This window comes from Procambarus clarkii, chromosome 4, assembly GCF_040958095.1.
Source record: "Procambarus clarkii isolate CNS0578487 chromosome 4, FALCON_Pclarkii_2.0, whole genome shotgun sequence".
In the NCBI taxonomy this organism is placed as follows: Eukaryota; Metazoa; Arthropoda; class Malacostraca; order Decapoda; family Cambaridae; genus Procambarus; species Procambarus clarkii.
This window is the reverse complement of record NC_091153.1, coordinates 5,350,042-5,377,868: the sequence shown is the minus strand read 5'-3', so window position 1 is coordinate 5,377,868 and position 27,827 is coordinate 5,350,042. Positions and strand designations below refer to the sequence as shown.

The following is a 27,827-nucleotide window of genomic DNA, read 5'->3' as shown; positions in this document are numbered from 1 at the left end:
GCGTGTGGCGAGGTCTCTGTATTGCGTGTGGTGAAGCCTCTGTATTGCGTGTGTTGAAGCCTCTGTATTGCGTGCGTTGAAGCCTCTGTATTGCGGGTGTTGAAGTCTCTGTATTGCGTGTGTTGAAGCCTCTGTATTGCGTGCGTTGAAGCCTCTGTATTGCGGGTGTTGAAGTCTCTGTATTGCGTGCGTTGAAGCCTCTGTATTGCGTGCGTTGAAGCCTCTGTATTGCGTGTGTTGATGGAGCGAAGCGTGTAGATTAGAAGCCATTTAGTTCATAAAAATTATTAAGTTTTGTATACATGCTTAGCTATTTCTTCCAGCCAGGTATAGCATGGGAAGAGAGGAAGCCTTGGAATACAGGCCCACACCCCTCCCCTGCCCCACATCCTCCCCCCCACCCCCCACCAGACTCCCACCCCCCCACCAGCCCCCCCTCCCCTACCTTGCCCCACACCCCCCACCAACCCTCCCCCTCCCCCCACCAGCCCCACAAACCCCCTCCCTTCACCTGCTCCTTACGAAATGTCAGATTAATTAGCGTCTCTAAATCTTGACTCCAGAACGTGATACCCAACAGGAGGCTGCAAGGTTGAAAATCATCCCCCAGGACCATCACATATTAGCCGTAAATCATTCGAGAAATGTATACATTCTACAGACGAAAGTTATTACAAGGTTTTCTCCTCCCCCTTCCCAACCTTCTCACTCATTTAGGGACTTTTCAACCTCGGCGATAATGCTAGATTTACGAGGAAACTGACAGGACAGTGAGCCATTCCTTCATGTGGCTTGGCTGAGTATTGACCCGAGATGCCGTTTCTGGTGAGTTACCTGAGCTGGAAACAACCAATCAGCTTACAAGATTTGCATATATAATACAGGCATCCTCATACATATATATATACATATATATATATATTATATATATATTATATATATATATATATATATATATATATATATATGTATATATATATATATATATATATATATATATATATATATATATATATATATATATATATATATATATATATATATATATATATAGTCCTTTTTTTGGATGAAACAAAAACAAAGAACAAAGAATTATTGTTTTGGGACGAATAATTCATTGAACTTTGTTTTTGTTTCTATCAAGTTATCACTTCTTTCAAATACTATGCGAGTGAAAATAATTATTTCGTCATCATTCAGGGGAAAGCAATTATTAATTTGATATTTTTTAGAATGATTCCTTCATTTCGAAGTTAATTTCCTCTAACATCGTGATACACTGCTTCGTTCTCGTCGTTTTCTGTCTCGTTATCGTCGTCCTCTGACATGTTGCTGCCGTCCACATACCCATCCCTATCCCACATACCCCTTCCTATCCCACATAGCCCTCCCTGCCCCACATTCCCCTTCCTGTCCCACTGTTGATCCCATTGCATATCCCGCCTCAATCAGCCACTCAATTCCCTTCCACAGTCCCGGGTGCTTCCAGGAACAATAATTTCAATCATATGCAAGAGAGGAATGAAATTAAAGCGATAACGCAATTAGGCAGATGAGCGGGTTGGTGTGGGTCATATGTGTGGGCACCTGGTTCTCTGTGTGGGTATCTGGTTCTCTGTGTGGGTATCTGGTTCTCTGTGTGGGTATCTGGTTCTCTGTGTGGGTATCTGGTTCTCTGTGTGGGTATCTGGTTCTCTATTGGTGATATTCGTCCCTGTGGGTAATACCTAGTTCTGTGGGTGTGACCTGGCTCACTATGGGTGGTATTTAAGTACTTTCAACCCACTGAGGCAGTTTGGACAGAGCCACACTGGTTCTGTGGGTGGTTGGGGGCTATGTGGAGGTGGCTACCACGGGGTTATTGCGGTGGTAGGGATGTGGAGGATGGGGCAGTGGGGGTGGATATCCCCCCAACCTCATCCTGATCTTTTATCATGGCACATAAAAGTCAGGAAGTCGCCCTGAGACCCAATTTTAGAGCATGCATACACACTTGCAAACAGAGGGAGGGAGAGAGAGGGCGAGAGAGTGAGAGAGAATAAGAGGGAAAGAGAGAGAGAGAGAGAACGAGAGGGAGAGAGAGACAGCGAGTGAGTTCCCGGAACATGTTTCAGATTAGCTGATGAAGAAGAACAGGTCTTAGCTTTCAGTTTAATGACGTTGTTAACGTTAGAGAGAACGAGTTGCTTAAACTACCAAGCAATTCAGTCAAAGGATCCTGTTGCTCAACGACACAGCTCGTAACTTTTAAACAGCAGCGGTTGCAAAATTTTATATGACGCACCAAGTCGCTTCCATCTTGAGTATGCACCTTCCTTCTAGGGGTGGAGAGTGGGGGTGTAAAATCGAGTAAAAATTGCAGGATCTAGCGTCTGCTTCTAAACCCTTTCGACCATCAGCAGTTCATTCCTCGACTCTTTTTCACTACTTTTTCTTATCATATTTTGTTATGTCCGGTTCCGGTAAATGTTTCCTCACTTCGCATCATGTAATTTCAAATTTATACAGTGCTGCTTGGATTAATGCTTCCTTGCTCAGCTCAGGCTCTTCTCTTTCCTCTATTGTGAAGACTTCCTGGAATCTCTAGCAAAGTTTCTCACACACTTCTTGTCATTCTCAGTGAGTCTGGCCTCCTTTTTTTCTTTTTCTGTCGGCTTCAGGTATATTTGTGTGTGTACTTACCTATTTTACCTAAATGTACTTACCTAATTGTGCTTGCGGGGGTTGAGCTCTGACTTTTTGGTCCCGCCTCTCAACCGTCAATCAACAGGTGTACAGGTTCCTGAGCCTACTGGGCTCTATCATATCTACACTTGAAACTGTGTATGGAGTCAGCCTCCACCACAACACTTCCTAATGCATTCCATTTGTCAACTACTCTGACACTGAAAAAATTCTTTCTAACGACTCTATGGCTCATTTGGGCTCTCAATGTCCACCTGTGTCCTCTAGTGCGTGTGCCCCTTGTGGTAAATAGTCTGTCTTTATCTACCCTGTCAATTCCTCTGAGAATCTTGTATGTGGTGATCATGTCCCATCTAACTCTTCTGTCTCCCAGTGACGTGAGGTTTAATTCCCGTAGTCCCTCCTCGTAGCTCATACCTCTCAACTCAGGTACTAGTTTGGTGGCAAACCTTTGAACCTTTTCCAGTTTATTCTTATGCTTGACTAGATATGGACTCCATGCTGGAGCCGCATACTCCAGGATTGGTCTGACATATGTGGTCTACAAAGTTCTGAAAGATTCTTTACACAAGTTTCTAAAGGCCGTTCTTATATTAGCCAATCTGGCATATGCTGCTGATGTTATCCTCTTGATATGAGCTTCAGGGGACAGGTCTGGCGTGATATCAACCCCCAGGTCTTTCTCTCTCTCTCTCTGACTCCTGAAGTATTTCATCTCCAAATAATACCTTGTATCTGGTCTCCTGCTCCCTACACCTATCTTCAGTGTGTGTTTGTGTGTGTGTGTGTGTGTGTGTGTGTGTGTGTGTGTGTGTGTGTGTGTGTGTGTGTGTGTGTGTGTGTGTGTGTGTGTGTGTGTGTGTGTGTGTGTGTGTATGTGTGAGTCATTTGATAAAGAAAAGTCCACATATATATGTCATCAGAGTCCTCATTACTGTTAACGATCAATTAGGTCCCTCATTAGGCTTGACTTGCCTTTCTGAGTGGTCACCTGAAGGTCGGGCCGTCTTAATTCGATAGCTATAGAGTTGACCTTAGAGTAAGTAGCCTGTGATGGCTAGCGTTAAGTCCTGCAGAATGAAACTATGACTCTGGAGAGACTGATTTAATTTTTGTCTTCTCACGCTATCCTGCCTCTCTCTGTTGCTGTCTATCTGTCTGTCTGTCTGTCCATATTTCTATCTCTTTTCCGTCTCTTTCATGTCTGGGATTAATACAAAGAAATCGCTTTTAAACAAATGAAGATATCAATAAAATATAGAAATAGTGACAACATTCTGAATATTTTCTGGTTTGATATATTTAGATATCTAGAAGGAATAGTCTGCCACCCTGCCACCATCCCTTACACCATCAACCACCATCATCACACCATCAACCACCCTGCCACCATCCCTTACACCATCAACCACCATCATCACACCATCAACCACCCTGTCACCATCCCTTACACCATCAACCACCATCATCACACCATCAACTACCCTGTCACCATCCCTCAATATAACAATATGAATTTTCAAACATAAACGCACATAAACACTCGATGATCAAACGCCGACCCAGCAATAAGTGAGGCCGTAGTTGTACCAACTAGTCCAAGCATATACACTTGAGTCTTGCTACAACTACAATAGTAGTTGTAGCGTGCCAAGTACAATAGTTGGATAAGACAAATAATTACATTACCGATAATAATATTGATATTGATAACAATGAGGCAATCAGCAGGAGGAAAATCAGAAGAAGATTCGAACCTGCACTTGGGGCATGCCCAAACACACGCTTTAAAGCACTGTACCATGATATGCTAAAAGTAATATATTATGGGATTTAACTGATTCATCCAGGGCTCCCTAGAGCAATATCTTAGTCGCGGGTTCGAATCCCCTCAAGAGCCCCAGTGGATTATCTCATCAATATTGATACTGATAAGAAGAGAATTGATATTAATGACAATATTGATATAAATTATATTACTAATATAAATAAGAATAATATTACTAATATTATTAACAATAATATTTAAAATATAACTATGCTAATAATTACTTTTAGTAGTAATCATATTTTTACAACATTTAAATGTTCCTTGGGAATGTTCACAATATTTTTGCTTTTACCTCTGTTGTTGACGTCTTCATAATGGAGGAATATTTTTAACGGATATATGAGAGGCCGAGAGAGCGGGAGGGAGCCGGAGGCATTGTTTTCATTTAGTATAAAAGGCCGACCAGGCAGCGAGAGTGTTGGCTGGGCGACGGTGGTGTCATGTCCTGTGTCACGAGTGTCATGTCATACGCTGCTACCTTCTCACTGGTGTCATGTCATGGTGTCGAGGCTGTCTTGTCACACGCTGCTCCCGTCATGTCATGTGTTGCTATATTGCACTGTTTTCAGGCACTGGGACGCTTCGAAGTCTCAAAGGACGATTCGGACGCTCCGAAGCCTCGAAAAACGATTCGAAGTCTTACTTCTTCTATAACTCATAATATACTGTCACTCTGATATTCAGATCTGCTTCGATAGTATCATTCACCTTCAGCGCCTGACCCGAGACAGCAACGTGCTGGCCACGCTACTCTTCCTCTGCTAAATTCATTCCTTTCCGCCGTCCCATCCCAAATTCTTATCCTGACCCCTTCCAAGCGCTATATAGTCGTAATGGCTTGGCCCTTTCCCTTCATAATTCCCTTCTTTTCCGCTAAATCCGTACGGATCAAGCGTTCCTGTCTATGTCGATTGTCACTCGCTGCTCACAGCAGTAAACTAATCTCAGATTAGCCCAATCAGTTTTGCCCACAGCAGTGATGCAGCTTCAACGACAGTTCTGATTTCAGAGAATGTTGAATGAGGAGAGAGGGGGGGGGGGGGGGTGAGGAATGAGGATCATGTTTATACAACCCTTTATTAAGCAGGATTTTATCCCTTCCTTGTTGGTTAAAGTTCCAACGATTGAAACAACCTTTAAGACGTCTCGACGCCATCTTGCCAGACGATTGCACCTAAAATCGACAATTGTTACTCTTCCTCACGACCATAAATCTCTTTATCAAATATTCGTATCCCATTGTTTCCCTTCATCAATAAATAATTTTGTTATCATAAACGATTGTCAATTTATTTTAAGATATAAGGAGAAATAGAGGTTGGAAGACTGCCCAATCGCTGTGACATTTGACAAATATGAACCTCTAAATGCTTGCACAACAGGTGAGTTTGCTGAAGTATCTAACACGTAGATAACACGGGCTGTATATCTTTACCGTTTACAAATTAGATCGATTATGTGATAAAATTAGAATTAGATTTCTAACTCTAACCTGTGATTCCAGCCCAAAGGTTTAGAGTTCTGAAATAAACTGCAAAAAACATTTCTAGATATGAATAACAATAATTAAAAAACACGTGATTCGGTTATACGTAAATATCCATTATGAAAATGAAGCGAAAATTTCACGTTTCAACACATTATTAAGGAAATATAGGAAATACAGAAATACTGTATTTCTGTAGGGAGCCGGTCGGCCGAGCGGACAGCACGCTGGACTTGTGATCCTGTGGTCCTGGGTTCGATCCCAGGCGCCGGCGAGAAACAATGGGCAAAGTTTCTTTCACCCTATGCCCCTGTTACCTAGCAGTAAAATAGGTACCTGGGTGTTAGTCAGCTGTCACGGGCTGCTTCCTGGGGGTGGAGGCCTGGTCGAAGAGTGGGCCGCGGGGACACTAAAGCCCCGAAATCATCTCAAGATAACCTCAAGATAACGTGCTGATCACGAAAACATTCGGAACATTCGTTTCAATTTCCACGTGGATACTTACGCATTAGATATGTAGAAAGAAGTAAACTCAATGAATATGACTTGATGTTATACTTCTAGTACACAGAAATCACAACAGCGTGATGAATCAAATGAATCGAAACACAAGGTTTCGAACCTACGTCGATCCTACCTCTCGAACGTAGGTTCGAACCCTCGTCACGGATCTTGTGGATTTGTTCTATACTTCTAGTCCTTCCAGACAGGAGAGACACGGCTGGTTTGTGAACATTTTTGTAAAGTTCACTTTCTCTCTCTCTCTCTGCAACTTCCTCCCTTATCCTTCACTCTGCTAAGCAATTTATAGTCATAGATCCAAGTGTGCATGGAAGTATTGAAAAACCTGTACAGGTCAATCACCTACTGCAATTTGAGTACCGGAAGAAAACGCAGATAAGCGTTTGGAGCAGTGTACGGGTTAAGAATAATCTGTTCATACGAAAGGAGCGAAAAGTGAATTTCAGGTAGATTTCAGGTACAAACAAGCTTTGAACCACGCTGGCAGCCGGAATAACTTATTCTTTACGTAACGCTAAAGACACACACACACACACACACACACAAACACACACACACACACACACACACACACACACACACACACACACACACACACACACACACACACACACACACACACACACACACACAGTGTAAGGAATCATTCAGAATCTTGTACACCACATATGTAAGACCAATCCTGGAGTATGCGGCCCCAGCATGGAGCCCGTATCTTGTCAAGCACAAGACGAAGCTGGAAAAAGTCCAGAGGTATGCTACTAGACTAGTCCCAGAACTAAGAGGCATGAGTTATGAGGAAAGGCTGCGGGAAATGCACCTCACGACACTGGAAGACAGAAGAGTAAGGGGGGACATGATCACAACCTACAAAATCCTCAGGGGAATCGACCGGGTAAACAAGGATGAACTATTCAACACTGGTGGGACGCGAACAAGGGGACACAGGTGGAAGCTGAGTACCCAAATGAGCCACAGAGACGTTAGAAAGAACTTTTTCAGTGTCAGAGTAGTTAGTAAATGGAATGCATTAGGAAGTGATGTGGTGGAGGCTGACTCCATACACAGTTTCAAGTGTAGATATGATAGAGCCCAATAGGCTCAGGAATCTGTACACCAGTTGATTGACGGTTGAGAGGCGGGACCAAAGAGCCAGAGCTCAACCCCCGCAAGCACAATTAGGTGAGCACACACACACACAGCTTTGATGCTATGTATGGGACTTTTTCAGTGTGAGAGTAGTTAACGGATGGAATGCATTAGGCAGTGATGTGGTGGAGGCTGACTCCATACACAGTTTCAAGTGTAGATATGATAGAGCCCAATAGGCTCAGGAACCTGTACACCAGTTGATTGATCTGTTGAGAGGCGGGACCAAAGAGCCAGAGCTCAATCCCCGCAAGCACAACTAGGTGAATACACACACACACACACACACACACACACACACACACACACACACACACACACACACACACACACACACACACACACACACACACACACACACTATTCGGGTTAATAGACCGAGGTAATGCCAGAACCAGAGTGACCACCAACAATGCCATTACAGAAACAAGGCAAGACAGCTCGCCAGGGCATCGTGACCGACACCAACGGAAAAGAAGCCAAATGAAAGGTTCGGGAAAACGTTTCAACAAGTTTCCGAAAAAAATATAAAAATTTTGTATATTTTCTCATGCAAATATTTCTCATAAGTTGCAAATAAAAATGATGAAGTCACGATTTTGTTTAAAATTTCGCTATTTAGGCATTTACATTGCAACAAGTTGCAAATAATGCTTAAAAAACTTTGGAGAAGTTGTTAGTGGTGATCATAGACGGTCTAGTCCAGTATCAGGAAGCAATCACGAGACGCAAATGACTTCATGAAAGACAAGTCATAAAAGGCAAGCTTGAAAGAAACTGAAAAAATGGCGTTAAGAAAGTTCCCTCAACATGTACTCTGACTTATGTATCTTGGAACACATAAACGTATATTAATAGTGACATATATATATATATATATATATATATATATATATATATATATATATATATATATATATATATATATATATATATATATATATATATATATATATATATATATATATATATATATACACACACCTCTCTTCCTCTCTCTCTCTCTCTCTCTCTCTCTCTCTCTCTCTCTCTCTCTCTCTCTCTCTCTCTCTCGTTTTCTCTCTGGCAGATACCGCAAGAGAAGGGAAATTCCCGATGGCAAAACTTTGGGTCATAGTTATAAAGTTGGAATATAAAAAGTACTGGAGCAATCACGGAACAATACAGGCGAAGAACCCCAGACCAGTGTTCCCCATGGCTGTCTAACACAGTCGCCGGAGGTCGGCACAGCATCTAACAATGATCTATAACACCTCACAGAAGATGGCATTTATACTATGCGAAGAAGCAATTGAACAGTCAGGGGCCAGGTACGCAAGCACTTACGAAACTGTCCATCTTTTCCCAATCTTTGGCGGTTTTGTTTACAATTATTAAACAGTTAATGAGCTTCGAAGCATCAGGAGACTGTTTATAAGAATAACAACAGTTGATTGGCAAGTTTTCATGCTTGTAAACTGTTTAATAAATGTAACCAAACCCGTCAAAGATTGAGGAAAGATGTACAAGTTCGTAAGTGCTTGTGTAAGTGCTTCGTGAATCTGGCCCCAAGTGTCCAGTTACTTTTGCCCCTCTACAGTGGGAGAACTATGTATAAAAAGTGCTGTATTTCCTGCACCGGTCACTCAGTACTGTCGTAAATGTGAACATGAAAGTAGACACTTCAACCTCATAGGCTTTGTTTAATTTACATTCAGCATGTTGGAGAACAGAGACAAGACAACATTGTGTCACTGTTAAAATATTTGCTGACGGTACTGCATACAACAGCGCTTGTTTGCTGATATTTCTCTCCAGCTTTGAAGATAATTACACAGTGGTTGTTGACATTTCGGACTCTCTCTCTCTCTCTGTTTTCATTGTGGTTTCTACGTGTTGACAATTTGTCCCAGAAACTCATCAAGCATTCATGAATAACTAATGAGCTTTGAAAATAAGAAAATAGAGAAAGATATTAGTTTTTGCATATAATTTTGTTACAAAACAACTTTGTTACATTGTATATTCCCATATATATTGAAAAATAAAATAAAGTCTACGGCCATAGCGTGCCACACTTCACTACTACATAAAAGACTCTTAACTCTTAAGTAGGTAAAACTAGATGAACAGTCGCATGAGGTGTAAGGAAGCGTGGTGCGCCGTCTGCACTAATAGTTTCTAGATTTACTAGGAGTATACCCTGCGGTGCCCGGGTCGACCCTGTGCCCAGGTCCTTCCACATGTCTTATTTTTTAAAATTATTTTCTACCACACACGTGGCCACACATTTACAATGCTAACCACCATATATACATTTTCTTCTGTCCTCCATTGAGAGGGTTAGAGATCTGTTAAACATATAGTTCAGTGATTTATTGAACAATCAACCACAGAAGGTGATTGTAGTGCTTTTAAAATGCTAATCTAACCTACAAACATAAATTCACAGATATTCGTCTGTTCTACACAAACAGTGTTGGAGGTGTGCTTTTTACATAGTGGCATTAATGGGCGTTTATATATGTCCTGTCAGGTCTCTACCCCTTTGTACACATTGCCTCCTCATCTACCCCTGACACACTCTATCGCCTCCAAGCCACACACCCTTCCTGTCTCTTCCACACACACCCTTCCTGTCTCTCCCACACACACACCCTTCCTGTCTCTCCCACACACACCCTTCCTGTCTCTCCCACACACACTCTTCCTGTCTCTCCCACACACACTCTCCTTGGATTTGCACACACACACACACACACACACACACACACACACACACACACACACACACACACACACACACACACACACACACACACACACACACACACACACAGACACACACACACACACACACACACAGACACACACACACACACACACACACACACACACACACACACACACACACACACACACACACACACACACACACACACACACACACACACACACACACCCCACCTCCCCAAAACAAACAACCTCCCAATCTTCGTCATATACACTTTCCCAGACCCCCCTAACACCCCCCCACACACCCTTCCATCACACACCTTGCATATCTCACTGTATCACCATAGCCAACACATCACACTCTCCTCCTCACTAGAAACACCACACCACATACATCGCCAATTCTACTCACCAGTCTTCTGGGTCTGCGCCTATTATCCCATGACAGTCGGCATACACAATTAACCATGGAAAGCGTACCTCGGTTGAGGTACAGCAGGTACCTCTGTAACCTCTGTATGCTGCTGACTAAAGCGATGACAGTAGAGGAGAGTTGGAGGCTATGTAAGACTATCGCAAGTGCTGTGAGCCGAGTGATCAACGCATGTAACTCCATGATGGCGTTGATGAAAGAGTTAATACGGGTGTACTCACTTCGTCAACACCCAAGTGCGTTGATTACTCGGCTCACAGCATCTGTGATAGAAAACAGAGGACCTGCTGCATGGGTAACAACTTCTCCTCCATATCGACCCAGACTTTGTGCCCTGGAGAGGCTACCCTAGCCTCGATAACCAGAGCGTAACTCCACAGTCTCCCGAGACTGCAGGATGCCTACTACTACTACTACTACTACGACTACTACGACTACTACTACTACTACTACTACTACTACTACTACTACTACTACTACTACTACTACTACTACTACTGCTGCTACTACTACTACTACTACTACTACTACTACTACTACTACTACTACTACTACTACTACTACTACTACTACTACTACTGCTACTACTACTACTACTACTACTACTACTACTACTACTACTACTACTACTACTACTACTACTACTACTCACTTCTTGATGCCAGGAAGGAGGAGCTGGGAGGCGTGCTTGCAGGTGTCGACACACTGACGCCGGACCTTCCTGATCCTCTCCCTCAGCTCGGGTCCGTCTCGACTTTGTCCGACACAGATCAACAGGTCCCGGAACAGCGCCACCTGGGAGTTGATCTCCACCACCAGCTGTTGGGACGAAGGGAGAGAGAGAGAGAGGGAAGGTTGTTAGTGCTGAATGATCAGAAGTCTTGGGTGGTTGACAACACAATACTGATCACGGGAATGCGAAACAAAACACAGTGAAATTGGAAAAGATTGTTGGAACGTTTTTATAAAAGTTTTTTTTCTGTTCCTCCTCCTGGCTTCGTATTACAGGGCTCCTCCCTCTCTCCCTCCACCCCGTAACTCCACACCCTCGTAACTGCGGCCCTTGTGAGTTACGGGCGATAAATATCAGAGCAGAAGGAGAGGGCGAGAAAGGAGGAAGTGGAGACGGGGTGGAGAGGGTTGATTGAAGTGGGGGGGGGGATTGAGAGGTGGAAGGAGTGAGGGAATGGAAGATAGGAAGGGGGTATGGAGTGGTGGAAGAGGAGAGAATTAGGGAGGTGGAGTGGGTTGAGAGGATGGGGAGTAAGGCTGGGGAGGATTGAGAGGGGGAGGTGGAATGGGGAGGGTTGAGAATAGGGAAGATTGGGATAATGAGAGAGGAGGGTAGATTAAGAGACTTGTGAGGTTCAGAGACTTGTGAGGTCCAGAGGTAAGAGAGTTTTGTGTTCCCGTAACGACCCCATTCTCCTTAAAGCGCTCAACGAGGCGGGTAGTTCAAAGGAAGAGAGCAACACAGTGCTCTTCCACTAAATGAAATTACAAGCGAAAATCTCGAAGTTTAAATCGCCTCATCAGCCCCTAAAGGCCGATAATCCAGCGTTAAACATCCAGGTAACACTGCAAGTACAACTCACCTTCCGGAAAATACATTGTAAAGTTTGCAACGCGACATGCAGCTTTATATTTTTGATCTCAGTATTTCATATATATATATATATATATATATATATATATATATATATATATATATATATATATATATATATATATATATATATGTCGTACCTAGTAGCCAGAACTCACTTCTCAGCCTACTATTCAAGGCCCGATTTGCCTAATAAGCCAAGTTTTCCTGAATTAATATATTTACTATATTTTTTTTCTTATGAAATGATAAAGCAACCCTTTTCTCTATGTATGAGGTCAATTTTTTTTTATTGGAGTTAAAATTAACGTAGATATATGACCGAACCTAACCAACCCTACCTAACCTAACCTAACCTATATTTATCGGTAAGGTTAGGTTAGGTAGCCAAAAAAAGCTAGGTTAGGTTAGGTTAGGTAGGTTAGGTAGACGAAAAAACATTAATTCATGAAAACTTGGCTTATTAGGCAAATCGGGCCTTGAATAGTAGGCTGAGAAGTGCGTTCTGGCTATTAGGTACGACATATATATATATATATATATATATATATATATATATATATATATATATATATATATATATATATATATATATATATATATATATATATATACCCATATATCATATATATATGATATATGGGGTCTCGACCAGTCCATTCCACCAATTTCGAAGTGGCAGGGATATAATCGCAATGGGACTAACTAATTTAAATTAGATTAATAGGACCGAACCGGACCCGTGCATGCTGGGCACACCCCCAGAGAAATCACTATGCAAAGTTGAGTGATAGGGAAGGGAACAAGGAAGGGAACTATCAGGAGAAATCACCAAGCTATTACGACTATATAGCACTTCGAAGGGATCAGGATATGGATTTGGGATGGGACGGGGGAAAAATATTGGTGCCTAACTGTTTGGGCGGTCAGGGATTGTACCCTGACCTTGACAGGGATTGAACCTGATGAAGCGAGACCACTAGTCTACCGTTCAGTTCAAATGGTTGGACAAGTTGGATGATAGCAGCCACAAGAATTTCTCTTGCAAACTCGGAAACGTCTGTCTTTCGAGGCTGGAAGTTATAGGGGTTCGACCCCTGCCAGGTTCGACCCCAATTCCCTCTTAATAAGTTGGATTGGCTTCCTTTGTGACAAGCAACGACTCCTAGTGACACCCAACCAGCTCTATCAAACTCCAACAAACAATCCAGCTGGGACTGCTGCATCTTGCACAAAGAATTTACAGCTTTGCAGAACACATCAACAATACCCCAGTGACTTTGCTCGCCTCACATTCGTGTGTGCTCCACATGGAGGGGATTTATGTTTGTCCGTCACTATTCGTGCAACAGGCACAAGTCTGTTTCAATCCACAACGAATACAAGTATATTAGGGACGAGGTAGAATCAGATTCATTTGAGATGTACGTATGTGCTGCTAATGTGCTGCGTCATTTGATTGTTTAAAACGTGGGTTGGACTTGTATATGAGTGGGATTGGGTTGTTATAAATAAGAACTGCCTCGTATGGGCCAAAAGCCCTTCTGCAGTTACATTTATTCTTATGTTCTTATAATCTTAGGAACAGTACACAAGTCAAGAACATTAAGTGGACCCAACTGTGTCCAGCTTTCAACAGAGAGAGCCTCGTTTTTCTAATGTCCAGTAATACAATTATCCTTGCTGGTCGACCAGGCGGAATCCCACTCCGTCCGTGGAGGAATTGCAGACAACTGGAGTCTGACAATCCTTGTGCAACAACACTGGCAGACACTTACACTACCTCTCACTGCCGGTCAAGTAACTGCCACACCCCGGAAACACTCAAGTCCAATGAATACACGGAAAGACACCCCTGGCACGACTTTGTTGCTATAGGACCTGAGCCCTGAGACCCTCTCTAGGACCTGAGCCTTGAGACCCTCTCTAGGACCTGAGCCCTGAGACCCTCTCTAGGACCTGAGCCCTGAGACCCTCTCTAGGACCTGAGCCCTGAGACCCTCTCTAGGACCTGAGCCCTGAGACCCTCTCTAGGACCTGAGCCCTGAGACCCTCTCTAGGACCTGAGCCCTGAGACCCTCTCTAGGACCTGAGCCCTGAGACCCTCTCTAGGACCTGAGCCCTGAGACCCTCTCTAGGACCTGAGCCCTGAGACCCTCTCTAGGACCTGAGGTCCGTGGAGGCATACACCAGGAGCTTTCTCAAGGATTGGGACCCCTAAAATAGCCGGTGTTTCTTCTCCGGCGTCTCAGTATGACGCTTTGGAGAGGCAATAGTGAGCGCATTCTCCTGCCCAGCGCCAAGGAGATACATGTACAGTAACTTGTCTAAGTGAATAACAGAGAACACCCTGAGTGGGTGATACAGGCCGGGTAGGCAGCCTGTAACTTACATAATGGCTTACCTGAATCTTCATAACACCCCACTCACCATACCATGTGAATAACAGATAACAGTATCTAGTCCAAGTACATAATGTAAATAAATAATTGATCTATGTGAATAACATAAGACTGTATCGATCTAAATAATTCACTATTACAAAAATATAGTAAATAAAACAACCATCAATATTTTAAAATCTATATAACATGAAATTTGATTTAAAATCCATATAACAAATCCTTCAATGTCATCAGATAATCATCAAGACCGTCTCAGAGGGAGGATCCCAGAGGAAGGCGTCTCCTGTACTTGCAACAGTTCCTTAGAAATCCTAAATTTTCTCCTTCTGGTGGTCGTGGCCTTCCGAGGCAGCAGGTGGCGGCAGGGGAGAATGAGATGTCGCAGGGAACATATTGGGGGGTTTAGGGGAAGATCTGCGGCAGGCAAGGAAAAGCCGGACGGGATACTCAGCTCTTGTTATGAGAGAAATGTTTATGTGTTACTCTGTTTACTAAGCTTTCTGCGTTCGTCAACCAGAGGATTCCCAACGTCTGCCTGCGGATTTACGACCTGTTAGATGTTTGCCTTAATTTGAGATGGGTAGAATGGGAAAATAATCATGTAGGGGCGAGTTAAATGGGGGAAAATCATGTAGGGTTGAGTAAAACGGAGGAAAATCAAGTAGGGTTGAGTAAAACGGAGGAAAATCATGTAGGGTTGAGTAAAACGGAGGAAAATCAAGTAGGGTTAAGCAAAACGGAGGAAAATCAGCTCCTACATGAAAAATAGGTCGGGAGTCAATACAATACACAACCGACGGTTAGAAAGGCGGGGTCCAAGAGCTAACAACTCGATCCTCCAGGCACAAATAGTAAACTTACACACACACACACACTCACATACACACACACACACACACACACACACACACACACTCACATACACACACGAACTCACAATCCTGAAAACACACTCTAAGATTTAACACAAAAGCGAAGTTACCCCTTGTGAAGAAAACAAATATATAAATCAGTGTTCGAAGATCCAAGTGGACAGTCTTATTTTCTCTCTCACACGCGGGAGATCCGTGTGTACTCTGGGATTCTTACACACGCGGGAGATGTATATGTACTCTGGGCCTCGCACACATATTCGGGAGATCCGTTTGTACTCTGGGATTCTTACACATGCGGGAGATGTATATGTACTCTGGACCTCGCACACATATTCGGGAGATCCGTTTGTACTCTGGGATTCTTACACATGCGGGAGATGTATATGTACTCTGGGCCTCGCACACATATTCGGGAGATCCGTTTGTACTCTGGGATTCTTACACACGCGGGAGATGTATATGTACTCTGGGCCTCTCACACATATTCGGGAGATCCGTTTGTACTCTGGGATTCTTACACACGCGGGAGATGTATATGTACTCTGGGCCTCGCACACATATTCGGGAGATCCGTGTGTACTCTGGCGCCTTCCCAGCTGGACGATCCACGTCCTGGTAAACCTTAGAGAGTCTCCACAAACCCGCTCTCCTCTAAATGTCCGAGGACGTTCAGTAACCAGTCATATGATAAAATAAAGAGATTGTTGCTGATCCAGGCAAGGTTTAAGGCTCTTTTAAGTACTAGTTAGGCACTTCTAAGACTCTTCGTTGTCGTAAGCATCTTAGTCTGGTTGGTAGAGCGACGGTTTCGCTTCATGTAGGTCGGGGTTCAATCCCCGACTGTCCAAGTGGTTGGGCACCATTTCTTCCCCTCCCCCCCCCGTACCATGCCAAATCCTTATCCTGACCCCTTCCAAGTGCCTCTTGGGCTGGGCGGGCAACTGGAGAATACAAAATAAAAGTGTTTCATCTCATAGTGGCACTCAAACATTAAGCCAACACGGCTCAGCACGCCTCGGGCTGAAGGCACACTTAAACCCAAGATAAAATTATTCGACATTTTACTGAAAACATTGACGCTAGCCATTCAGCAGTGGTGCGCTGTTTTGTTCCTGTCTATTAAACATTTGGACAGGCTATATACAGATCTTTGCTAACGAGCCTTGTGTTTGACGAAGGTCGTCACCCCTCTGAGGTGGCTCAGTCACCTGGGGAAACAACGCTCTCAGCAAACAATGTATCTATACCGTTACTGTGACTAATGTTACGTTATTACGTTGTAATAACTTTGAAAACGTTTTGGTTATATTGTATATTTGCAATGATATAGCCTGGGCCTCTTCTCGCCATCCTGTTCAAAGGCATTACCTGTCAGAGACTCGACAGGGCTCACACTTATATATTAAGAAAGAAGGCATATGCTGCCTCCTTTTATCTGGTATACTGCACATACAAAGGGGGATAAAGAAGCTGTCCAGGCAATCAGTATCAGGTGTCCCTCACCTCCCTCTTTACCAACCATTCTGACCAAACATTCTGACCAAACATTCTGACCAGCCATTCTGACCAACCATTCTGACCAAACATTCTGACCAGCCATTCTGACCAAACATTCTGACCAGCCATTCTGACCAAACATTCTGACCAACCATTCTGACCAGGCATTCTGACCAGGCAGCAACATTCAGGTCATATCACACTACGTCACCAAACTAATTTCCAAAATGAGTTCCATTGAGCTTAATCACTTTATCACTAAATTAATTTCTCCAACTGTGTTCGCCCCCAATTAACCGTAAATGCTCAGTCTGCTCTTTTGTGTTTTTAAATGTTACGTTAGTTAATAAACCTGAGAAGTTACCTGTCTGAATTTGAGGAGGATGAAGGTTGGGTTGGGAGGTGGAGAAAGGGTTATCTTGAGGTTATCTTGAGATGATTTCGGGGCTTTTAGTGTCCCCGCGGCCCGGTCCTCGACCAGGCCTCCACCTCCAGGAAGCAGCCCGTGACAGCTGACTAACTCCCAGGTACCTATTTACTGCTAGGTAACAGGGGCATTCAGGGTGAAAGAAACTTTGCCCATTTGTTTCTGCCTCGTGCGGGAATCGAACCCGCGCCACAAAATTACGAGTCCTGCGCGCTATCCACCAGGCTACGAGGCCCCCTGTGGTAGTTGTGGTGTTACAGTACTGAGGAGGACTCTGGTGGTACAGTACTGAGGAAGACACTGGTGGTACAGTACTGAGGAGGACTCTGGTGGTACAGTACTGAGGAGGACTCTGGTGGTACAGTACTGAGGAAGACTCTGGTGGTACAGTACTGAGGAAGACTCTGGTGGTACAGTACTGAGGAGGACTCTGGTGGTACAGTACTGAGGAAGACGCTGGTGGTACAGTACTGAGGAGGACTCTGGTGGTACAGTACTGAGGAGGACTCTGGTGGTACAGTACTGAGGAGGACTCTGGTGGTACAGTACTGAGGAAGACTCTGGTGGTACAGTACTGAGGAAGACTCTGGTGGTACAGTACTGAGGAGGACTCTGGTGGTACAGTACTGAGGAAGACTCTGGTGGTACAGTACTGAGGAGGACTCTGGTGGTACAGTACTGAGGAGGACTCTGGTGGTACAGTACTGAGGAGGACTCTGGTGGTACAGTACTGAGGAGGACTCTGGTGGTACAGTACTGAGGAGGACTCTGGTGGTACAGTACTGAGGAGGACTCTGGTGGTACAGTACTGAGGAAGACTCTGGTGGTACAGTACTGAGGAAGACTCTGGTGGTACAGTACTGAGGAGGACTCTGGTGGTACAGTACTGAGGAAGACGCTGGTGGTACAGTACTGAGGGGACGCTGCTGGTACAGTACACATGGTACAGGCTCGTGGCTGTAGGGGGTGTAGGAGGCAAAGAGGATGAGGGGGAGGAAGCGTAGCTGTGATGATACATACCTTGGAAGAAAGGAAGAGGCGTGTAGCCTCTGCAGGACGAAGGAGGGATAGAAGAGGAATGTTACATGATAGTGTGAAGGGAAAACTGATGACTAGCAACTTAAGACGATGACTGCTGGAGAAAAGAGGGAAAAAGAGGCAGTTATGAATATCACAATGAGCTCAAACATTCACAGTGAGACGAGCATTAATGCCGGTAAAGCTAGCTATACAAGCATATACCCTGGAAACACAAACCGTAACTGTCTGTATTTTCCGCTTGTTACAACTTGTAATAAAGTTGTTACAACTTGGCTTAACGTGTTTATGACGTATTAGAACGTTATTACAACTTGTTATATTGGTTGTTATAACTGGTTAGGAGGTGTTAAAACTTGTTCGAACGTTGTACCAACGTCGTAGTTTCGGTGTGTGTTTGGCGGGTATAGACACCGATACAGTGAACCCGGATCAACAGGCAGTGGTAACCAAACAACATTGCACAGGTGTTGCAACATGGGCAGCCCGTAGCCTCCCTGGTGAATGATCTGTAGCTTGACACGCCTGTTAGCGCGCGCCATCATTTTTCAACAGTTCAAACCCAGCAGATCACTCAAATTATCATTCCTCTAAAAGTTGGAAAAGCTTTCAAAGACCGAATTATGCAAGAGTTTCAATTAGTTGTTACGTTGTGAATGCATTAACTGCTCTTGCAACTAGCAATGGTCCGGGTCTGCAAGTTTTTTTTTTTTTATTTTTATTTTTACATGCAAGCATGCGTATAACGTACAAGAAAAACAGAACAAATATAACATAGAACAAAAGTACAAAGCACACATATGGACAAGGACAAAGGAACAAATCAATAGAAGACCAGCCAGAAGGGCTGACCACAAAACAAAAATGCATATACAAACAATACACAATTAGTAACACAGTGTAAAACAAACATAAGGGAAAACCCCAGGACAAAATGCACACAAAGCAAGCCTGCTAACACCTCAAATACATACAGAGAGGCGAGAAACATACAAGAATAAGGACAATAACAATAAAGAAAACAGATCCGCCATAACAAACGGAAGGCAAAACATAACAAAGAGTACACGCCAACAGCCTGAAGGGCACACAATATGACAAACAAGCGCACACGACATCCATAACCGAACACACTAACGCATAGGAACCGCACACCCCCCCACGAGCCATACAAAAAAAAACCAAAACAAACCGGAGCACGCAGGAACCGGGAAACAATACCCACCCCACCCACTCACACACCCCACAACCAGGCAACACAAAATACATAGAAATCACTTGCGAGGAACCTCGTGAGAAATGTACTTCTCCGGGAACTGCTCACGAGGATATTTCGACTTGTAAGCTTCCCAGACGAGATCTTCAAGGTCGGTAGGGTTTTTGATCCCCCGCGCTCGAGCGGGTATCATAAACTCGGGAACATCTATATCTGGCGGCATCGGCCAATGCCTAAGGTCACTGACGCAAGTCGCATAACGAGGCTGGGGAGCGCCAACCACGCCCTTCGAGGAAGCAGACGAGGGACGCCGAGCCTGCCACGCCTTCGCCATCGGAGCAGGTGTCGGACGCTGAGACGACAGCACTTCCACGGATACCGCAGGAGACACGGAAGGGACTGCAGGAAACGGAAGAGGCGGCAAGACCGCTGCCGAGGAAACGGGTAACGAGGAAGGGGCCACAGAACATCCAGAGCGAGCATCCTTTCTCAACATCACCACCAGGCCACCCCGCTCACCACCAACTACAGCAGGGGGAACCACCGCCCACGAAGAACCGGAGCCATCCGACGCAGGACCCTCGGACACCGGACCAGAGGTTGAGGCCGAAACGCCGGCACCGGCATCCTCAGGCAAGTGTACCTCCGCCACCACCGTAGTGTGCACCACATCCGGAGCCACGCCACCGTCAACGGAAGGACGACACTCATCGAATTCGCCAACATCAGCCCACACAGAAGAACGCCGGGAACGCTTAGGCTCGGGCCGCACATCATCAGACCCGGAGGCAGACTCAGCGACCCGCGCAGCACCAACCAAGCGAACCGACGCACGCCGCAGCACGGCAGCCTCCTCAACCACACGGGGCACCAGGCCAGGCACAGGAGGGAATTCCGGATCCACCTCAGCTCCCAGCACAGTCGGGACAGACGGCGAGGGTGCAGGGACCGGGACAGACACAGCAGAGGAAGAACAGGAAGACGAGGGGTCCGAGCAAACGGCAGGCGGAAGAGGCTCAGGGACACCAGCTGGAGCACTAGGCGAGGACACAACCTCCGGAGGAGATGCGGCAACAACAGGGGGCGCAACAGGCGGAGCAACAGCTGCTACAGAGGGCACCTCCTCAGCCGAAGAGACGTCCATACCCACCGAATCATCCCCCACAGGAAGGGGCGGAAAATCCTCCTCACTGAAGAGGTTCACTGGTGCAACAGGAGGCGCAGAACAGTCAGCAGCCTGATGGCCCAAAAGACCACAACGATAACACGTCCGCGGCTGACGGGCGTAAAACACCCGAACGTTGAACCCCATAAGGCGCACAGAGGACGGAATATCCGCCCGGAGTCTCATGCCCAGGGTGCGAATGTTAGACCTCACACCCTTAAGAGGACTAGAAGACACCACGTTCACTCTCACACTAACAACTGCGCCAAACCGCCCGAAATACCGCCGTAGCAGAGCCTCTGGAAACTCCAAGGGAGCCCCATGCACACTGATGTAAGTAAGTGCACCACTTCTATCCGAGAGGGTGACAGTGCCCGCACCATCCGGCAGGGGCAGTGTCCGCCCCTCGTATCGCCGGAGAAAATCGCGATACGCCGCCTCCTCTGCAAACTTCACAATGGCCCTACGGGCCGTTACCAACTCTACCCCATAAATCGCAAACACAGGGACAGAGAGCAGTTCACAAGCCAGGGCAATCTCCGGGTAACCAGCCCGCACAGAGAACTCTAGTCCCACAGACTGAGCCCGGACGACTGAGGGTAGAGGGACCCCCATCGTAACGCCACGTCAGCACAGGCGAGCAGACACACACCCGCCCCCAACCGGCCGAAACGGGCAAACAACACCAAACTGCTGGAGCGCCGATTCAACACGTCTGCCCCGCACCGAAGCTAGGGCCAGACTCCCTCTCTTGCAACTAGCAATGGTCCGGGTCTGCAAGTGATTGATACAGGTTTAGACCATATACGATATCCAGTATAGGGTCTAAATCTTGTATATGGTCGGATGTATATTAAGACCATGTACAACAGTGTTGCCATTCTGCCGGATCTCCAGTCACTGTGTAGGTGTGATGTGTCAAGTGTATTAGCTAGAAAGAGCAAAGACCCATACTAGAAAACCGTAAAGACTTAGGCGATGAGAATATCACTGCCTGGAGAGCGAGAGAGAGAGAGAGAGAGAGAGAGAGAGAGAGAGAGAGAGAGAGAGAGAGAGAGAGAGAGAGAGAGAGAGAGAGAGAGAGAGAGAGAGAGAGAGAGAGAGAGAGAGATATAGAGAGAGAGAGAGAGAGAGAGAGAGAGAGAGAGAGAGAGAGAGAGAGAGAGAGAGAGAGAGAGAGAGAGAGAGAGAGAGAGAGAGAGAGAGAGAGAGAGAGAGAGAGATAGAAAGAGAGAGAGAGATAGAGATAGAGATATCTTTTCATTCTGCCTCATATTTACCACCAGAACATTATGAATTTTGAGTAGTGACTTAGTTCATTAACTAGCTGCTTGAAAACAAGTTAGTTAAATCAAGACATTCGCTAGAAGGAAGCATACCAACTCTACATATAATACACAATTAAGACCCAGAGGCGAATACAGAAAGCAATAACTAATGAAACAAAAACATATGTAAGAAGGACGAAATATATTTAAGTGTCTGAGGGCAGAACAGAAAGTGTCTGAGGGCAGAACAGAAAGTGTCTGAGGGCAGAACAGAAAGTGTCTGAGGGCAGAACAGAAAGTGTCTGAGGGCAGAACAGAAAGTGTCTGAGGGCAGAACAGAAAGTGTCTGAGGGCAGAACAGAAAGTGTCTGAGGGCAGAACAGAAAGTGTCTGAGGGCAGAACAGAAAGTGTCTGAGGGCAGAACAGAAAGTGTCTGAGGGCAGAACAGAAAGTGTCTGAGGGCAGAACAGAAAGTGTCTGAGGGCAGAACAGAAAGTGTCTGAGGGCAGAACAGAAAGTGTCTGAGGGCAGAACAGAAAGTGTCTGAGGGCAGAACAGAAAGTGTCTGAGGGCAGAACAGAAAGTGTCTGAGGGCAGAACAGAAAGTGTCTGAGGGCAGAACAGAAAGTGTCTGAGGGCAGAACAGAAAGTGTCTGAGGGCAGAACAGAAAGTGTCTGAGGGCAGAACAGAAAGTGTCTGAGGGCAGAACAGAAAGTGCCTGAGGGCAGAACAGAAAGTGCCTGAGGGCAGAACAGAAAGTGTCTGAGGGCAGAACAGAAAGTGCCTGAGGGCAGAACAGAAAGTGCCTGAGGGCAGAACAGAAAGTGCCTGAGGGCAGAACAGAAAGTGTCTGAGGGCAGAACAGAAAGTGTCTGAGGGCAGAACAGAAAGTGTCTGAGGGCAGAACAGAAAGTGTCTGAGGGCAGAACAGAAAGTGTCTGAGGGCAGAACAGAAAGTGTCTGAGGGCAGAACAGAAAGTGTCTGAGGGCAGAACAGAAAGTGCCTGAGGGCAGAACAGAAAGTGCCTGAGGGCAGAACAGAAAGTGTCTGAGGGCAGAACAGAAAGTGTCTGAGGGCAGAACAGAAAGTGTCTGAGGGCAGAACAGAAAGTGTCTGAGGGCAGAACAGAAAGTGTCTGAGGGCAGAACAGAAAGTGTCTGAGGGCAGAACAGAAAGTGTCTGAGGGCAGAACAGAAAGTGTCTTAGGGCAGAACAGAAAGTGTCTGAGGGCAGAACAGAAAGTGTCTGAGGGCAGAACAGAAAGTGTCTGAGGGCAGAACAGAAAGTGTCTGAGGGCAGAACAGAAAGTGTCTGAGGGCAGAACAGAAAGTGTCTGAGGGCAGAACAGAAAGTGTCTGAGGGCAGAACAGAAAGTGCCTGAGGGCAGAACAGAAAGTGTCTGAGGGCAGAACAGAAAGTGTCTGAGGGCAGAACAGATTGCGTCCACGGCAGAACAAGCGGAACATAGACGCCTAATAGTCCGATGAAACTCAAGCTCAGAGCATCACCCAGAATCAGAAGAGCTGAGACAAGCAACGAGGATTATTCATCTCCCATATCATCCCCACGGAGATGACCATTTACTATCAGGAAGCGAGTCATTTCTCCTGCAGCCCACTAGACACTCTCCTGGACCATTTTAATAACGCAAAAATTGGCAATATCCTTCAAGAAAATGATCTTGTTCTGGAGATTGTCAAGAGATGCCGGTCGGGGCACACGTACTTGCCACGGGCGGAAATAATATTACCTAAGCCTTCCGGTGTGTGTCCGTCTTGATATCGACGAGTTATGCTAGATATCCTGTTATGGTTTGCCAGGCTTCCCTCCCTTCCCCCTTCCTATCCTTCTCTCTCGGTGAAGGGGGGAGGGAATGTGGGGCGATAGGAAAGGAGAGAGGGGGGAGTAGAGGACGGGAGAAAGGTGGAGGGGATTGGAGAACAGAAGAGGTGAGAGAGAAGGTAGATTGGGAGAGACAGAGTGGAGAGAAAGAGAAGATTGGGAGCTGAGAGAGAGACACAGGCACAGTTGGATATATATATTAACCGATATTGCCTCGGGAGAAAGGTGGAGGGGATTGGAGAACAGAAGAGGTGAGAGAGAAGGTAGATTGGGAGAGACAGAGTGGAGAGAAAGAGAAGATTGGGAGCTGAGAGAGACACACACACAGGCACAGTTGGATATATATATATTAACCGATATTGCCTTTATATATTTGTAAAAACTGCATCCATCACCCCACTACTAACGCAGATCATGCACGCAAACACAACCACACAAGCTCATTACCTCATAAATCATGCAGTTACAGAAGCAACTCATAAAAACCAGTCTCCGTGGTGTAGTGGTAAGACACTCGCCTGGCGTTCCGCGAGCGCTATGTCATGGGTTCGTATCCTGGCCGGGGAGGATTTACTGGGCGCAATTCCTTAACTGTAGCCTCTGTTTAACGCAACAGTAAAATATGTACTTGGATGAAAAAACGATTCTTCGCGGCAGGGAATCGTATTCCAGGGACCATAGGTTTAAGGACTTGCCCGAAACGCTACGCGTACTAGTGGCTGTACAAGAATGTAACAACTCTTGTATATATCTCAAAAAAACGAAAATACCAACTCGCAAAAGGCAAATTAAAACATGGAAATGCAAGTCTTATAAATCCAAACACAAAGAGGTGTTTGCATTTACATATGTGTGTAAATACAATAGTCACATCAGTGACAAAACTTTTATATTCGAACACGAAAGACACGTAAAACATATATGTAACACACATGTGACACGCACATGAAACTCTCATTTATCACACATGAAAACACATAAAACCCACAAAGAACACACACAAAAAAACCCTGAAACACCCGAGACTCTGATAGACCATACACAAAACACATGTGAAATACACACATAAAACTTGTATGAAACGCTCGTGAAACACACATGTAAAACATAAGAAAAACGCAATACACATGAAGCACACGTGAAACAAACATGAAGCACACGTGAAACAAACATGAAGCACACGTGAAACAAACATGAAATCACATATAACACACACACACATTACAAAAAAAACTCGCATATAGCCCACTTCAAACACACACGAAACGCACATGAAATACATATACGACACACAAAACACATATAAGACACACAAAACACATATGAGACACACAAAACACATATTTTCTAGACATACCTTTACCAATCATTTGCACAGGCTTCCAACCCCAAAACTTTATCCAATGCCCCCAGAATAAAGTTCCTAAAATTACAGTCAAAAATAATTTTTTTTAAGGTCTTAGCTTAAGGAAACTAAGCTTTCTTTAAGACTAAGGAAAGCCTAGTCTTGAAGCTCTCTGTGCTACAGCCTAACTGCCTTTAAGACTTAATTCTTTCATTTGCATCATTCGCTGACTCAGCTTAATCTTGCGTAGATCCTCGGCTACTTTCTTTGAGTAAAGCATAACATTTTCGTTGATAAAAGTCTTTATTAATAATCATACGTAACCCCGAGTTAACCTAGAAAAAAAATTAATCATGTAAGTCTCAGAGTTAATATCGAATATCATTCTTGAATATCGATTCGTAATGTATATTTTAGAGTTTAATATTTTGGCTGCTTTTAATAATTTACCTTGTTAGCTCCAGGGGGAATTTATTGCATGTTTGGCTAGTGGGACACATTTGTAGTGTTTGATTTATATATATATATATATTGATTTATTTATATATTTATATATATATTGATTTAGATTTATATATTGACAAACATACGAGTAGAGGACGAATGGTGCCATCTATTTTGAATTCAACACAGTGTTTGTTCTGAGTGTGATGAGGTCAGGAAGCAAACTATATTAATATTGACAGTTTGTTCATGTATTCAGGGCTGTTTCCTTATTTATTTTTAATGCACACACACACACACACACACACACACACACACACACACACACACACACACACACACACACACACACACACACACACACACACACACACACACACACACACACATATATATATATATATATATATATATATATATATATATATATATATATATATATATATATATATATATATATATATATATATATATATATATATGAAGATGCGGTGTAATTTGCACCTTCACAGATCTCCAGTATCATTACTGATACGGTATTGGCTCAAAAGGGCCACCACTTATGGGCTATTCACACCCGTGCAAACCTTTTGGGTGGCTTAATCCTCATCAATCGTAAGTTGCAGTTCTCTCGTGGTCACGTAGATGGCATGATATACAGTCAAGTATACTCTGGCTGGTGACATTTGAGTGAGAGTGTTTAATGTTGACCAGACCACACACTAGAAAGTGAAGTGACGACGACGTTTCGGTCCGTCCTGGACCATTTTCAAGTCAATTCTCATAATTGACTTGAGAATGGTCCAGGACGGACCAAAACGTCGTCGTCTCTTCACTTTCTAGTGTGTGGCTTGGTCAACATATTTCAGACGTGTTATTGTGACTCCTCGTCTACATAGTGCTTCAAGGGAAGATCTACTGCCAAGTCTAATCTATTGTCACTTTTTATGTTGATTCATTTGGTGTTCCTGATTACGATATCTCAGGTAAGGTGTCGCAGCTGAGGTGGTTAATTAATATATTAACACCCCTCTACATAATGTTAATTATGAATTATAATTAATATTTTAATTAACAATAATTATGAATCAATCGTGACATTTCATAAATTTCTTGCCCAATTGAATTTTAGAAACAGCTGTAGTGAAACCCAATTTTTTCTTAACGTTTCTATAATTTTTTTGTTACAAAATCAAATGATATGATATTATGTCTATAAAAGTTTGAGTTAAACAAAAAGTGAAATAAACTATCGTATATAAATAAGCCGTGTTAAAAAGTTATAACATCAGAGAGTTTCCCTTCCATTGATGTTCACAGTTTTTAAATCAGTAAAGTAGTTTATAATACGCACAATTAAAATTCATTCGAATTTCACAGGAGTTTTTAATTGACAGAGGAGGAATATATTCACATACCATCAGTCCATCACCTGACAAACTAGTAGCGTACATTCAGTTGAGTTGTCATGCGTGAAGCAGAAAGTTGATGTACCTTTGGTTAATTAGGAAACATGAAATAGTTAATGCTAATTAAATAATATGATTAAAAATGGTCACCTCTGTATGATTTTTTTTGTGCTAATGGGGCATTACAGTTGTTTACTTCGCTTCCCTCTCACGTGCATTGTACGTGAGTTTGAGTTTGCATGGATATACGTAACAAAAAGGAGATCTGGTCGAGGACCGGGCCGCGGGGACGCTAAGCCCCGAAATCATCTCAAGATAACCTCTTTCTCTGCCTCGTGACATGTTAAAACTGTCGCAGCTGGTGTACTAGAAGTGGACAAACAGCTAAATTTACAATATACCTTAATCGACAGCTTTTACACTAAAATAATATTTAAACATTTTTGTTACTTCTGCATCTGTCCAT

At 44.3% G+C, this 27,827-nt stretch overlaps 1 protein-coding gene across 2 annotated transcripts in view; it reads right to left on the bottom strand.

The window, feature by feature from the left end:
- dcma (decima) overlaps positions 1-27,827 on the bottom strand; it is a 443,230-nt gene that overhangs the window by 31,926 nt on the left and 383,477 nt on the right. For both annotated transcript variants that reach the window (XR_006772134.2, XM_045733876.2), the window contains exon 3: positions 11,474-11,640. Coding sequence is in view for 1 of the 2 variants with exons in the window: in XM_045733876.2 (XP_045589832.1) it covers positions 11,474-11,640 (167 nt within the window). In the remaining variant the exon portion in view is untranslated. The remainder of the gene's footprint in view (positions 1-11,473; positions 11,641-27,827) is intronic.